This window comes from Drosophila montana, unplaced genomic scaffold (genome assembly GCF_035044405.1).
Source record: "Drosophila montana isolate Dmon_TW-CO22-7 unplaced genomic scaffold, ASM3504440v1 contig_2178_1, whole genome shotgun sequence".
NCBI lineage: Eukaryota > Metazoa > Arthropoda > Insecta > Diptera > Drosophilidae > Drosophila > Drosophila montana.
In genome coordinates this window covers 4,235,272-4,250,253 of record NW_026997075.1, presented here as the reverse complement: position 1 = coordinate 4,250,253, position 14,982 = coordinate 4,235,272, and the positions used below count along the sequence as shown (strand labels likewise).

At 40.7% G+C, this 14,982-nt stretch overlaps 4 protein-coding genes across 4 annotated transcripts; 2 read left to right on the top strand and 2 right to left on the bottom strand.

Annotated features, from left to right (window-relative positions):
• Window positions 1-200: 200 nt before the first annotated feature.
• LOC135427618 (neuferricin homolog) lies at window positions 201-1,148 on the top strand. Its single transcript, XM_064681194.1, has one exon. The coding sequence runs from the start codon at window positions 233-235 to the stop codon at window positions 1,064-1,066; it is 834 nt and encodes a 277-aa protein (XP_064537264.1). The 5' UTR covers window positions 201-232; the 3' UTR covers window positions 1,067-1,148.
• A 495-nt stretch (window positions 1,149-1,643) lies between these two features.
• LOC135427589 (cobalamin trafficking protein CblD) lies at window positions 1,644-3,183 on the top strand. Its single transcript, XM_064681138.1, has 4 exons — window positions 1,644-1,804; window positions 1,865-2,097; window positions 2,166-2,494; window positions 2,569-3,183. The coding sequence occupies exons 2-4, from the start codon at window positions 1,878-1,880 to the stop codon at window positions 2,884-2,886; spliced, it is 867 nt and encodes a 288-aa protein (XP_064537208.1). The 5' UTR covers window positions 1,644-1,804; window positions 1,865-1,877; the 3' UTR covers window positions 2,887-3,183.
• LOC135427592 (COMM domain-containing protein 3) lies at window positions 3,109-3,945 on the bottom strand. The gene is made up of 2 exons (XM_064681142.1): window positions 3,727-3,945; window positions 3,109-3,670 (listed from the first exon to the last, which is right to left on the bottom strand). Exons 1-2 carry the CDS (start codon window positions 3,908-3,910, stop codon window positions 3,207-3,209), a joined length of 648 nt encoding a protein of 215 aa, XP_064537212.1. The 5' UTR covers window positions 3,911-3,945; the 3' UTR covers window positions 3,109-3,206.
• Window positions 3,946-4,410: 465 nt separating this feature from the next.
• Window positions 4,411-10,555, bottom strand: su(r) (dihydropyrimidine dehydrogenase su(r)). Its single transcript, XM_064681129.1, has 6 exons — window positions 10,414-10,555; window positions 8,691-8,772; window positions 7,872-8,627; window positions 5,131-7,179; window positions 4,905-5,062; window positions 4,411-4,597 (listed from the first exon to the last, which is right to left on the bottom strand). Exons 2-6 carry the CDS (start codon window positions 8,733-8,735, stop codon window positions 4,510-4,512), a joined length of 3,096 nt encoding a protein of 1,031 aa, XP_064537199.1. The 5' UTR covers window positions 8,736-8,772; window positions 10,414-10,555; the 3' UTR covers window positions 4,411-4,509.
• Window positions 10,556-14,982: the final 4,427 nt, after the last annotated feature.

Sequence of the window (14,982 nt, the reverse complement as noted above, 5' to 3'; positions counted from 1 at the left end):
ATGCAGCTCACTGTTAATTTTGTATGTAACAAAATTATTAAAAAAATAAAAATACTAAAAATGAGGCTTAAAACTTATCTGCGCATTTGATTTGCTTGTATTTTGTAGAAATCTGTGGCCTTGCGCGCCCCATAACCTATGATCAGCATACTAGGCACTAGTGCGTTGAATCATTGTATACGCATACATACATACATAAGTGCACATACGTAAGTTAACATTTTGTAGCAGAATGTTTGGTTTTGTGAAACTGCTTTTAAAATATCGACTTGCATTCATATTAATCATTATAGCCGTGTTGGTTAGACTTTATCAGAAAGATGTTGTGCAGCTCTTACAAATCGCAGCTGCGCGCTATTTAAATATCGCCGCCAATAAGCAGACGGACAGCGTCTCTGTGCGGTTCACAGATACACGCGGCAATCTCTTCACACCGGAGCAGCTGGCCACGTACAATGGCGAGAATGGAGCAGCCATCTATTTGTCGCTGCTTGGCGCCGTCTATGACGTTTCACGTGGACTAAAGCACTACGGACCCGGCTGCAGTTATAATTACTTTGTCGGTCGCGATGCTTCCGTTTCCTTTGTCAGTGGCGAGTTCGAACACTACGATCCGAAGACGGCTGATGATGTGCTCAGCCTGAAGGCCAACGACTTGATCGAGCTGGCCAAGTGGCAACAGTTCTACGAGAAGGAATACATATATAAAGGCAAACTTATTGGACGCTTCTATGACGAAGAGGGCAAGTCGACCGTCTACCATCAGAAATACCTGGCACTGCTGGACCAAGCACAGATAGCCAAGGCGCAAGTAGATGAGCTGCGCAACAGATATCCTGGCTGCAATATCGAGTGGTCCGAGGCGAAAGGCACACGCGTATGGTGTACCACAACAAGCGGCGACGGCAAGAAGCGCGATTGGCCCGGCTATCCACGCAAGCTATATGATCGTGACAATAAGAACTTTCACTGCGCCTGCGTACCCGAGGCGGAGTTAAATGATCCAATGTTCAAATCATATGAGAATTGTGCGTCTCGCTCGGAGGAATGTTTTTATCGTGTCTGAATATTGTGTATATATATTGTGTATTATAGCTTATGGGTTCAAGTAGTGAACAAAATACAATACTAATATATTACATCTAAAACTGTGCCTGGTTTCAATCCTTCGTTGTAATTTTTTATAATTTTTTTTTTTAATTATAAATTATAATTATGAGCTTTCTTTCCCAGTTTATATGTATGTATGTATATTGTAACGGCTTGTGTGCGGTATTGTCGATATTCCAATATTTAATGTTCAAAAATATGTATTTAAAATGTACTTGAGTTTTAATAAAAATGGTTCAGCATTTGATTTTGATATTATGTATTTAATGCCATTTTTTCCAAGAACTTATAGAGGTAAATCTTAGATATTTTTTTAAATAAGAAATATATTCAGATCATAAAATATTTATAATTAGAATTTTGCTAAACGGATTATAGAAAAATGTGTTATCCAATTACAAAAAATTGTATTGTTTTCAAACTACTTATTTTTACAAGAAAAAAAAAAAATACTTTTGGTGGTTTTTTTTTTTTAACATATGGCAACTTTGATGTCGAATTGTTGTCTCGATTAAACAATCGGCAATCAACAGAACACCTAACAAAAACACAGAAAAAAATACAAAAAAAGTTTGACGATAATTCAACTTTCGACATTCTATTGAGGAGTTACAAATAAAATACAAAATTCGACGTGAAATTATTATAATATACAGATTTTTCGCTAATTTTGTTCGCCATTCGACTGCTGCCAGTGAGTAAAAACAGTGTGACCGACGAGTGATAATGCGAATAATTGCGCGTTTGCTTGCAGAGCTTATGATATAATGTCGCGTACGTTGAGCCGTTTATTTGGACGCTGCCTGATTAGCCATGCCTATGTGAGACCCTTGCAGGCAAATGGTGTGATGAGAAATCTCCTTGAAGGACAGCCGATGCAAGGTAACTGCGGTGGCTGCATTGCACCTTATTCGAAGCGAAATGGTCCACCTCACGATGCGGGCGAGCCTTTTAAAACCGTGTCCAAGACTCGAAATGTTGAGGATGGTAAGTTGTTGAAAGATTCATATTTGTCCGCAAAGTCCACAAAATAATTGCGCTTAAATGTTCGGCAGACGATCTTAACAGCCTTGAGGGAGAACCCAACTGGGAGCTAACTTCGCAACGTAGCAATCGCTTCTATTTGCCAAATGCCACCGGCCCTGCATGGCAGGGCGATACATCCACAGTGGGTCTAATGGAACCATTAGCTCATCTAGTCAATTTCTTTAAGGACGAGAACGTGGACAAATCACGCTTAGAGTTTTCATGCTGTCAGTGCCCAGTGTTGATACGCGATTCAATATTTGAACAATTCCCAGTTCGCGCGATTGGACAAAGGGACTATGCCATAACACTTCTCACACTCAGCTACGAAGGAGACATAGAGCAGGGTGCAGCCAAGGTAAGCGCACGCAGGGGCGCTACACATACACACGGAAACATTCACTGCAAATTTCTTTTTCTTATTAATTACAGTTTGTGCTCGCTGCCAGAGAAATAAGCGATCGTTTGCTTTCGTTGGGCTATTGGGCAGACTTTTTAAATCCATTTAGTGGACGTCCATACTTTTTACCCAGAGACGGGTCTATATTGTACAAACAGGACTGCCGCTTCCGCGGACTCAATATGCGTCTGTCCAATCACAACGAGTGCGTGCTTATCGCTGCCGAAGAAAACGATAGCATTTACTTCTCAGGCACCATCTTCTGTACAGCGCCAAATAACTATAGTCTGCTGGTAGAGCTGCTCGCGCCTACAGAATTTAAAATGCGAATTGAGGATGTACCGGAATGACAGTGGATAACCGTTAACAACAATTTCGTAGTACAATTTCCATGTAACCAACACTCAACAATAGCGCAACATGCGGCCTTGGCTGGTCAGCAGAAGATAACGAAAGACAAGACGTAGCCGTTTAGTGATGACAACTGTGTTAATTGCCAAGTTTTTGTTCGGACTTGTCAAAAACATTGTGTACAAACTATTTTCACCCTCTATAAGTTTGTAAAACACATATTTAAATTACACGCATATGTATGTATATGTATATGTAATATATATATATATATGTATATATATATATAGAACTGATTTCCATTCACTTATTTTTTATTCTACGTAATCGCCACTTGATTGCAGTGTCTTTCAATATCCTTGAGACGATTTATCAGCGATTGCAGCTCCTCGGCATTGCATACGAACTCCACAATAGAGACGCGTTCCCCACTGCTCTGGCGATACTGTCCCAAATTGATGTGGAAATGTGGAGCACCGCTGCTAGAGTCTGATGTTGAGGATTTCACATCGCAGACAATGCGCCACTGGACGTCGGTGATGTGCGGAAAACTGTGGCCCAGCTGCAGTTGACGCAGCACAAGATCCTTGCGATTGTCCTCGTAGACTCGTGTCAATTCATCAATGGCGATGGCATTTATGGACAGTCCTTCCAATTGCTGGCGCAGCGTCACACTGTCCCAACCATGTTTCGTGGCCACGGCGTAGAGCGTGACCACAGCATATTCGCTCTGTTTGGCGCTGGCTGCGTTCGAGGCGTATATTTCGGGCACTGGTGCTATAACTGGTTATCAAACAATTTGTAATTAATTGGACTAGAGCAATATTAATATTCCATACTTGCATCTGGATGAAGCGTCAATTTTAATGAATTAGCAATTAACGTTTTGCTTATGGTGGCGGTTAGAATGGTGCCCAAGTTCTTTAAGCCAGCTATCACGGTCGCCGAGAGCAATCCATTATTAGAATCTGCGGTAGTGGCATTGGCTGCGCTCGGGCTCGGGCACTGCGTTGCGGTGGCCATCTACAACAATTTTTGCAGCGGATACACATAGAAGCAAAAATAATAATAAACAGCTGTGCATTTGCCATTCACAACGAGCGATCAATGTTAGGTTAACAGTTCGAATATGAAAGCAGTTTTAAAAGGGGCTTAACTGTCTTCGAGGCTGTTAATGCTGTCGCTGCTGCTGCTGTTATAGCCGTTGCTAACATCGCTGTTGCTGTTGGTGCATGTTGTTGTTGTTGTCACATGCATTGGAGCTTGAATTAGGCGTGTTAAGGTTGTGCCGATTGTTGGAATGCGCTGACACAACGTACGTGGGAAGCGTGAATGTATCCTCAACTTCGTCATAGGTGTCACTGCTTTTTGCTTAACAATCGTAACACGAATTCACATCATGACGGTTTCATGCGCCATTTTTCACCACTTGAATTAAAATTGTAGTACAAATTTAAATATTTTTTTTTTTCATCTCTGTCTACCTAGTTTATTCGTAAAATTGAAAAAAATATAGAGGAAAATACTTTTCTTGTAGATAATTTGTTTATTGTGAACCAGATATTACATATTGTTTTAACAAACACATACATTCTTATACATATATGAATATTATATTTTGTTTATTGACTTGGGCTAAGGGCATGCGTGTAGAACGTCTTTTCTTCCACACCGCGCTTTATAACATGCGGTATTTGCTTAGGCTCCATGCTGTGAATAGGAAGAGTTTTTATTATTACATACACAATTTAAGACGATCCAAATATTTATAGCCAACGAAGGAATGATAGTGATAGACACCATCAATGACATGTCTTGCATCGCGTCAGAAGAATACAAAATGAGAATTACAGATTCAATACAAGATCACGTCAATGACATTTCTTGTAGTGCTCAAAGCAGAAAGAGAGAGAAAAAGAGAAAGAAAGAGAGGGAGAGAGGGTACTGGAAGACGACCAGCAAGACAGGTAGCCAAGACAGAAATATCCTTATCAGAATTAGATCGACAGGCACTTACCGAATGCAATCGATGATGGGACAGACGGAGACACAGAGAGTGCAGCCGGTGCAGTCGTCGTTGACGTGCGGCAAATGCGTGTCCTTATCAAATTCAATTGCCTGATAGCCGGAGTCAGCGCAAGTCATGTAGCACTTGCCACAGTTGATGCACATGTCCTGTAGGGTATAAATATAAATATATAAGTACAATTGTGCAGGTCAATAGAAGGACCATGGAAACCTACATCATTAATGAGAGCCACCTTCTGTTGCTTGTTGTCGAGGCTCTTGTAGGCACCGATGCGCGGCAGAGCCGCACCAATGACATCTGTAATTTTGGGTGCGGGCTTAACATCAGCAGAGCTGGTCGCGTCTACGGTAGCCTGTTGCGCATCCCAAAAGGCGCCCTTCTGCTTGCGCAAGTCGGCCAATTTGATGTCACGCTGCTGCTGGTAGGGCCCAAAGAAGCCAAGCGATTGGTTGCCACTGCCGGTCAAATGGACGACAGGCTTGCCCTTCTGGTGGACTGGCGTTGGCGGCGATTGGCCATCCCAGAAAGCGCCATTGACTGGCGGAGGATTCGCCTTCAGGTAGAGCAAAGCCTTCAAGCTGGTGCAATAGTCATCAATGAGCGTGAAGTCTTGATTCTGTACGGAGGAGCAGATCTGCAGCACTGTGGCACCAGCCTGAAGAAACTGAAGCGCCACCTCACCGGAATCAATGCCTCCAATGCCCAATATGGCAAATCCTGGCAGCTTTTTGGCTATTTCCGAAACGGCACGCAGCGCAATGGGACGTGTGGCGTTGCCAGAGACACCGCCGTATGTGGTGCGCTGCTCCTTGCCAACCGCTGGCCAGGCTGTGGCATCCGCTTTAAGGCTCATCAAACCCTGAACCGTATTAATTGCAGAGCCGCCATCGGCGCCACCACGTTGCGCTGCTTGGGCAATGGACACAATGTCCGTGATATTTGGCGTTAGCTTGATAAAGAAGGGTACTTTGACAGCCTTGCGCACCCAACGCGAGATATCCTCGACTAATTTGGGCTCCTGGCCGCAGGCCAAGCCCATGCCACTCTCACCCATGCCGTGTGGGCAGGACAGATTTAGCTCAAGGGCATCGGCGCCAGACTGTTCCGCTTTGATAGCCAGTTCCGTCCAGTCCGCCTCGTTGTAGCCGCACATGATGCTCGCAATGATAATCTTCTCGGGAAAGTCACGCTTCAGCTCGCCAATGGAGCGTAGCCAATATTCGGCGCGCTTCTCGGATATCAACTCAATATTGAGGAAGCAGCCCTGTTGCGGTCCGTACCTGTAGCCGGAGGTAGTGCCACGCACAATGCGCGGCGATACATTCGTGACCATATCCTTGTCCAGGCCAAATGTCTTTGTCACTACAAATCCCCAGCCCTGCTCGAAGGCGCGGCGTATCATCGCCGCGCTGGTGGTTGGCGGTGCGGAGGCCAGGCCAAAGGGATTTTCAAATTTCAGACCACACATCTCCACGGATATGTCAACGTTGTCAATATCGGTATAGAAGAGTGGCAGTGCGGCGGGTGTGTCCAGTGGCAGGCCCTGCAGCTGGCAGTGGATGCTCCAGGCGGCCACTTTGCCATCGTTGACCGACTCCACGGTGGTGTTAGCCACGCCAGCCAAATCACCGCCAAGGAAGACCTGTGGCACGCTGCTCTGCATCGTTTGGCGATCCACGACAGGCAATCCGCTACGGAACAACAGCGGAGACAGCGCATCTTTTACATCCGGATCTTGCAGTCCGGAGCCAAAAGCGGAGATGACAAAGTTTGCCTTGAGACGCACGGTCTGCTCCTCATCCTCAACCCATTCGTCTTGATCATTCTGTTCGGTGCGACAGAATTCCATGGCCGTGATCTGGCCATCCTTGACAATGACCTTGCGCGGACTCAAATATGGCATCAGCTCACAACGCTCCTCACGCGCCAGTTCCACCTCCTCGGGTACGGCCCGAATGCCAGACGAGCCCTTGCGAAATACGACGAATACGCGCCGCGCACCACAACGGAGCGCGGAAGTGGCGCAATCAAAGGCTGTATCGCCGGCACCCAAGACAATAACATTGCCGTAAAGCTTGGGCAGCGACTGGGCCGACTTGCAGGCGCATAGACCTGGCTTAGAGCCGTCAGAGACCAAAGGCAAAAAGTTCTTAGACGTATAGAAACCCGTCTGAGTGTTTAAGCCATTAAAAATAGGATCGATCTTTGGTTCGGGCAGGCCGATGCCCACAAAGATTGCATCGTGTCCGCTGGACAGCAAACCCTGTAAACAGAGAAATAAAATTTGTTAAATTTGTAATCCCAAATAAAATTGTGATTAGTTTTCTCGTGCACTAAATCCAAAAGCTGAAAACGCACGTTGAGAAGAGTCCTGTTTAAATGCGCCTTGCTGGTGCTGCCATATGTACGATGCATCGCAAGGTGGCAGCATAGGAAATTAAGTTAAATTAACATGAAAGTAAATTGAGTTTGGCAAAAAGTAAAGCTTACAACAAGCAAGGAAGATTACGGACAATTAATCAAAAATGGGTAAGCACGAATAAATTAGGCATGCAATTATTTTTTAGTCGTGGAAAACAACAGAGTGTCTCTTACCAGTAATGGCTGATCGGATTAAATGATAGCTTATAAACTATAGTTTTAATAGTAGCTCTCTATAATCATGCAATGAAACTGCTCTCTTAAGAGGGACGCACCTAGATGTGCCCTACAATTTCTTTACATACATAAACTATATACATACATACATATGTATGTACATATAAACAAAAAAGCCCGCTTATTTGTCAACAGCGTTGCTATCATATTAGAATGTGTGTACACACTGGAATCAGTGTTGGTCAATATGTAGCATTTAGCATATAAAATAAGGAAGAAGGACGTTTAAAATGTGTGTAATAGTTGAATATGGAACGAAATGAACGTAATCGGGTATTGTCATATGAAGCTACTTACTTGAATGGTCAAATCCTTGGTGCTAAGCGAGCGTTGCAATTCGAATTTAACGTCCAGATCCTTCACCAGATCAATCTCAAAGTTTACCACATCGATGGGCAGTCGATATTGTGGTATTTCCGCAGAACTTAGACCGCCCAGATAGCTGCGGCGCTCATAGATAGTTATATCTGGGTAGCCCAAACGGCCAAGGAATGTAGCACAAGAGAGTGAGGCAGGTCCGCCACCCAGCAGTGCAATCTTCTTGTTCGGCTGCGCCAGCGGCTTGAGATGCCGCGAGCGTCTCTGGTGTACGCCCATTTGCTTAAACACCTCGGTGGCAAATTGCTGTAGACCACCAATGTTGATGGGGCCAGCTTCAGAGGCCTGCAAGTTGCAGCCGCCAACGCACAGATCACTGGTGGGGCAGACCATGCCGCAGGTGAGGCCTAGTGGATTATCTGAGAAAATTGCCCTGGCAGCGCCATAGAAATTCTTATTGGCAATGCTCGTGATGAAGCTCTTAATGTCCAGCTGCGTGGGGCAGGATTTTTGGCAGGGCGCATCGGCGCATTTCAGACAGCGTGCGGCCTCCTCAAGTGCCCCACGCTCCGACAGTGTCGTGTGCTTAATATCCTCAAAGTTATTGGCCAGCGTTGTGCACGGCACTGCAGTGTGATCCGCATTGCGTTTCCAATGTTTCTTGATCTCCTTGGTCTGCTTCGTGGGCACCACGCTGCACTGCGTCTTAACGCGTGGATTTAAGGCCAACAGGTCCTGCAATAGAGTTATCATCCGTATTCAAATACCATCAATTAAAGTCACACTTATGCGACCTACCTCAATATCGGGCGTATCTTTGCTCAGCAATGCCGGTGGACTCATCTTGATGAAGATTGCCTGGTTACTGGTTACTGGGTGGCTGCAAAAACAAAGTGTTCTACTGGGTAAGTCCACATGAATATATGTATATGTATGTATATGTTCTAATGTATATGTGTGTGTTTGGTCTTGAATATGATCTAATCGCGGCGCAGGGGTCTTACAGTTTTAGTTTAGTGCTTGCCGATGGGCCCTTCTTATCAAGCGGGCGTGGTCCGATGCCGAACACTTGAGAGATTAGGATGTTAACAGCTGCATACCCGAATCGGGCGCTTGCCAACCAATTGTATCTATGTGTATATATAGCACTAACTGCGTGCTATAACCATCTACTTAAGAACTATGCGTGTATATACAGCATACAAATCTATGTGTGTGTGCGTGTGTGTATGCGTGTGTGTGTGTGTATTTTACATTATCAGTCAAGGTTAAATGGGAATGAGTATATAGAACGTGTGCCACGTCTTTTTTTCGCGCGAACAACAAATGCTCACTATAATTTAATAAAATACACTCAAAAAAAAGGGGGATAAAAAGAGGGCGAAGAATATACATATATATATAAACGTACATAAAACATTTATTAAGGTTTACATTAAAAGAGTTTTATTTAATTTTCTACAAAAGAAGGCTAAGAAATTGATAGTTCCTAGCTTTTGGAAAGCATTCTACTATGAGAAAAACATTACTTTTTTTAATTTAGTTTTAGTCATAATTTCCGCCATCGAAGAAGATTCAATAATCAAATATTTTGCATAAAATGTTTCTATAAATTGTTCAAAAGTGTGCATCTGGTTAATAGGTTGTTCATTTATTTTTATTTTTATTGTTTTTGTGTGTATATTTTTTGGGTGTATTTTTATTTAACTAAATGTTTATTTGGATCAACCCTAGTTTTTGTTGAGTGCACAAACTTCATGTAAACTGCTCTGTAAATGTTTATTGTATTATTATCAGTAATGCCGATTTCCTGGAAATTGTAAAGTTCCAGACTGATGCACTGACAAATATGTAGTTGCAATATGTAAGAAAGAAGAAGGTTTGCCATTCAGTTTTTATGCCCTTCTGCAATATTTATTGGAGCTTTACTTATTTGTTTTATGCTTTATTTTTAATCTTCCACGTGCCTTAAGCAGTTTAATCAGCTTGTTTTGAATTAGTTCTGACAGCGGGCTCGTTGCCACTGATATGGTACAGTGAAATCCCGGAGCGCAGACAACAAGTTGCCTAATCAGCACACAAACGCTTGCCAATTACAAAATTAGTTTACAAAAATTTCAATTTGGGTCAAACCCAAACATCATTCATTTAATTGAACATACTCCTGTTTGAGTGTTTTTCCGGTCGTTACAGTGAGAGCTTACTGTATGGGCACTACAATAAGACCTATTATTATTATTATTATTATTAAGATTATCAACATCATCAGGCCCCCCCCAGGTCGCTGTGCGGAATCTAATGTCCGCTCCCATTATCAGCTACTTTATTCAAATTTCCAGTTTCGTTTTCGTTGGTCGCCCTGTCAATAGTTCTCGATTGCGACATTGCAATGCGAACCACATATGCATGCTAATGCGATTATTATTCAAATATTTTAATACACCGGTTGAACATCGGATGTTAAGTGGCTAACTTAAGCGGGGCGGCGACATTCAATTGATTAGCTTTTGGACAAACAAACCTTTCGCGCTGTTCAAGATGATGCTCTGTGAATTAGGTTCTTTCCCGGTGATTTCTCAGCGTTTTATCATTCACTGACACTTGAATGAAAAGCGGAAAACAACAAAAAAAAAAAAAAATATTATTCTTTTGAAAATTTGCACGAATTTGACGGAAAACAGAAATCGGTCTTCACACTGGAAACGCACAATTCCAAATGATATTTGCTGTGGAATTCGTTGTTTAAAAAACATTTACGTCGCGATCGGCTCCAGTTTCGACGTCGACATCGACGTCGGCTACCGTCGTCGGTTTTCCACACCCAAAGTATTTTGCTTAGCGGTCGTTTTATTTTGTGTACGGCACAAAAGCTCTGTTAAAAGCTTAATAACGTTTTTGCTGAAAAGAACCTAGTTTTCGAGCGAATCAAAGCACACAGCAACAAATATTTCTTAAGATACTTATATATAAGTACATATGTATGTACATACAATGTCTATTAAATGAAAATGTCAAAAGGTTGGCAAACAGAATTTTACGTTATCGCAATGGTTCATGTTATAAGTAGTTGAACAAATATAAACTTCAAGACAACTTGAAACTAGACAGACGGCACGCCGAAGATTAGATACCCTTGTAGACAAGTGCTTTACAGGTGCTTTTATACGAAAGATACTTATAACCGATAGTTCCTAGGGGATTCATCAATTATCAATTTTGTATTATCTTAAAGGTAAAACTTAATACTTAAGATCGTTATACAAGCCTAGAGTGAAAGTGTATTTAGCATAAAGAGAGCAGCAGATGCTCAGAAGCTTTTACTCAAAGTAATTAAGCTTCGAAAGCTAGATCACAAACAGAAAATGCAAACACAAACCTCAGCTGTGTGTTGTGCTTGTGCTTCGAAAAAGTCCCATCTTCTAGCTCTCGTTTTTGGATTCCAAGCTTTTTTAAATACTCTACGGGCATGTCGTATACTTAACGTACTGAAAAAAGCTTTGAACCGCGGAGCTTTTTGCCTTTTTGCCAAAGAAAATCCAAAGCCTACTTTAACTCGCAAATAAAGGAACTTTGCGTCAAATATGTGTTATATGTATTATATATGTTATATATGTTACATATGTTATATATGTTATATATGTTATATATGTTATATATGTTATATATGTTATATATGTTATATATGTTATATATGTTATATATGTTAAATATGTTATATATGTTATATATGTTATATATGTTATATATATTATATATGTTATATATGTTATATATGTTATATATGTTATATATGTTATATATGTTATATATGTTATATATGTTATATATGTTATAAATGTTATATATGTTATATATGTTATATATGTTATACATATATGCTGTATATGTTGTATATGTTGTATATGTTATATATGCTATATATGTTGTATATGTTATATGTGTTATAACAATTGTAACAATCAGTAATGCGCTAGCTGAGAGTGATCGACTTTAAGATACCCTGTTGTCAGACGAAAAGTGGGACAACTACAACAATTATTTTCATTTTTTAGTGGTGGGTGATCAACCATGAGGGCTGAATATTTTTTCTCTAGTTCTCTCTTATTTTATGTAAATATCTTAAAGTAAAAGTCGATATATATATGATATATATATATGCATATACTGACACATTAAAATCAATTGCAGATTTTAGCATAGACCGGAAAGTAGATGATCCACAGATACAAATCCAGCCAGAATAGGCAGGGCGGCACGCCAGCTGGCGATGTAACGCCTCAATTTACAAGCATTATAATTTTGGCTCATTAAAATGCATAAATTACATGGAATGCTGCGATTTTGGTAATGGGAGGTAAGTCAAACAGTAAAATACTATATTAATTGTTGTATGAAACAGATGTTAATAAGTTGCAAGCGGAATTTAAAAAAAAGCCAGTTGTGGCCGACTAAGGGTTACCCTATATCCAGAGATACCCTATATACAGAGCTACCACGTATAGACACACATCTTCTCTTGGACACACACTTAGGCAAATACATTCTTTTATTATTTCGGATTTTCAGAATTTAAATATGACATAGCTCTACATGGCAAAGCTTTACCTTTAAATATGTTTTCTTTTTCTATTTGAAGTGATGTGTTAAAAAAGTAGACTATGCTTGATATTGATTCTCGAGTCTAAATACCAAGTAAATATTAAATGAATTATACTTTGCATTTGCCAAACGGGTTGTCGATTGATGGCGACACGTCAAGCACTTGGCATCTCCGACACTTGAGCGCCAGGGCATCGGGTGCCGGTCACCCTGGGACGTTGTTTCAATGGCCACCAGGATTAGGAGTGACAGTCAGCAAATGTTTGTGTCGCAACAATTATAAGCACAATCACCATGACACAAAGAATAGAACAGATTTCAATGTTCAACACATGCGTAACCTTTCAATTTTGATTTTGTGGCGCCATCTGTTATTCATTATTAGCTGTCGCAACGGCAAAAACAAAATATCCGACTAATGTGTACCCTCGAAAATGTAATACCCCTTTAGACATATCGCTTAGAATTGTTTGATTCCTACGGTCTATCCCTATTGCATGTTGTAAGAGGCAGCTAATCGAACCAAGTGGGTCTATAGGGTTCCGCATTCCTGGCCGAAACTGATTTCACCCGTGTGGTTGGCGGGCACGAGAATAACCACCACAGTATGTCACGGCTTGTCGTACGAGAGCGACTAAAGGAGACACTTGCCGGGTGCGGGTACCAATTCTGGCAAGTTAGAAATAGGAAGGCCACCCGATTGCTTTAGGTGGTGACACGGCTTTGAGTAGTTCCAAGACAGCTCATTGAGTTAGCCATACTTCCAATAGTATCTTTCGTGGTCTTGGCTTACCAATTATGCTTATGTAAAACCATTAAACAAAGATCTATAGATATATATCAGACGTTACTATAGATGCCTTATGATGTTGTACTCCGAAGTCGATTGAAAGCTTAGTTAAAACTATCTTAAAATAAAAAACTAATATACTGTTCATACAAAAAGTCATCATTTGCCAATTCCTTCAATAGAGCTATATGATATACTGGCTTGATATTGCTAAGATTCGGCTCATACGCAGGAGACTATTAGAGCTAGTAAATTCCATGTTTGACATTGAATAACAAAAGCATATTTTCATTCAGAACTTAAATTTTGACCGATCATGCCAATGGCAAATATATGAAAGGTGATTTATTTAATGTTCGTTAATTGAAGCCAAAAACTCACATTATACAAATGAATTTGATGATAGGGTAATCATTCGTCGAACATGTTTAAAAAAAGACGGACTGTGAGTAGACCAAGTTCCTTACCCTCAGATCTTTGCATTGGCAAAAGCAATTTGTGATTAGGCAGCATGTGCGACAAGTTATGGGGGGTGGGCGGGGTCGTTTGCCCAACGACACGTTTGCCTCAGGCATCTCGTACTAAAGATGATGATTAAAATCAAAAAATACCTAGGTGTATATACATATGTTCACATCATATATATACATATATCATATCATATATATATATATCTGAAGGCATTTGCAAGCTCGTGAATATCTGGATCATTATTCTATATGTGGCGTTATTTATTGAAATTTTTATTACAGTTTTATTTACGATTTCGGAGCTCTCAAATTTGTTGATCTGCTCTAAATTTGGTTTTTTTTTTTGCCACATTTGTTTTTGTTTTGGCAAATATTTATGAGCTTATTGTTTTTACCGGAGCGAATTTCTAAATGATTATGAGGCATATATCTTTTCCGCACATTTTGAATGCCTTGACAATATATTATAGTACATCAAGCGCTATGTAGTACATAAAAGAAGGGGCATTATAGGGTATGAAAACCGTTCGAAACCCTCTAAACCAATTGGTATGCTGGCTTGAAAGTTGAATGTTTGATTCCATTTATTCTACCTTTTCCTTTTTGTCGTAAAACAATATACTCGAATGAAACTATTTTTAAAACGTTTTCAAGTTTATATTATATTGAAACAGAGTATCTGATAATCGGAAATAGAGAGGGGTTTGGGATAAGAAAATTGGGGAAAATTGGGATCGGAACGCACAATCAAAATAACGAGCGGTACGGGGCAGATACTTGATTCTCTCAAAAAAATATAGAACCTGGCTTTTGTATTCTTCTTCTGCTGCTTCTAATGAAATAGTTCCTGTAGAAACAATCGACTTCAAATTTAGGTATTGTATGACAGGAAGTGTGTTCGATAGCTGAGCTGTCAAAGATAAAGGATCAAAGGTCCGGGTTCGAGTTCCAAGCTGGTGTATAAACGTAGTATTGTTTTGCCAGAGTTGTATAAAAATGTTAGAATAACTGTTTTAAGTATTTAATGTATTTATACTCAAGGCTGCGAACCGTTTGTGAACCGAAATTTTTTACTTACCATGAACCGTTTCTTAAACCAAATGAATTGCATTTAAAAGAGCCGAATCTGAATCTGAGCTGAACCAAATTTCGTTTAAACAGTTTGGTTGTTGCATATTTTAAAATATTTAAAACTCTGAATATAAAAAATTAGCTGAGTTTTGATAATCAA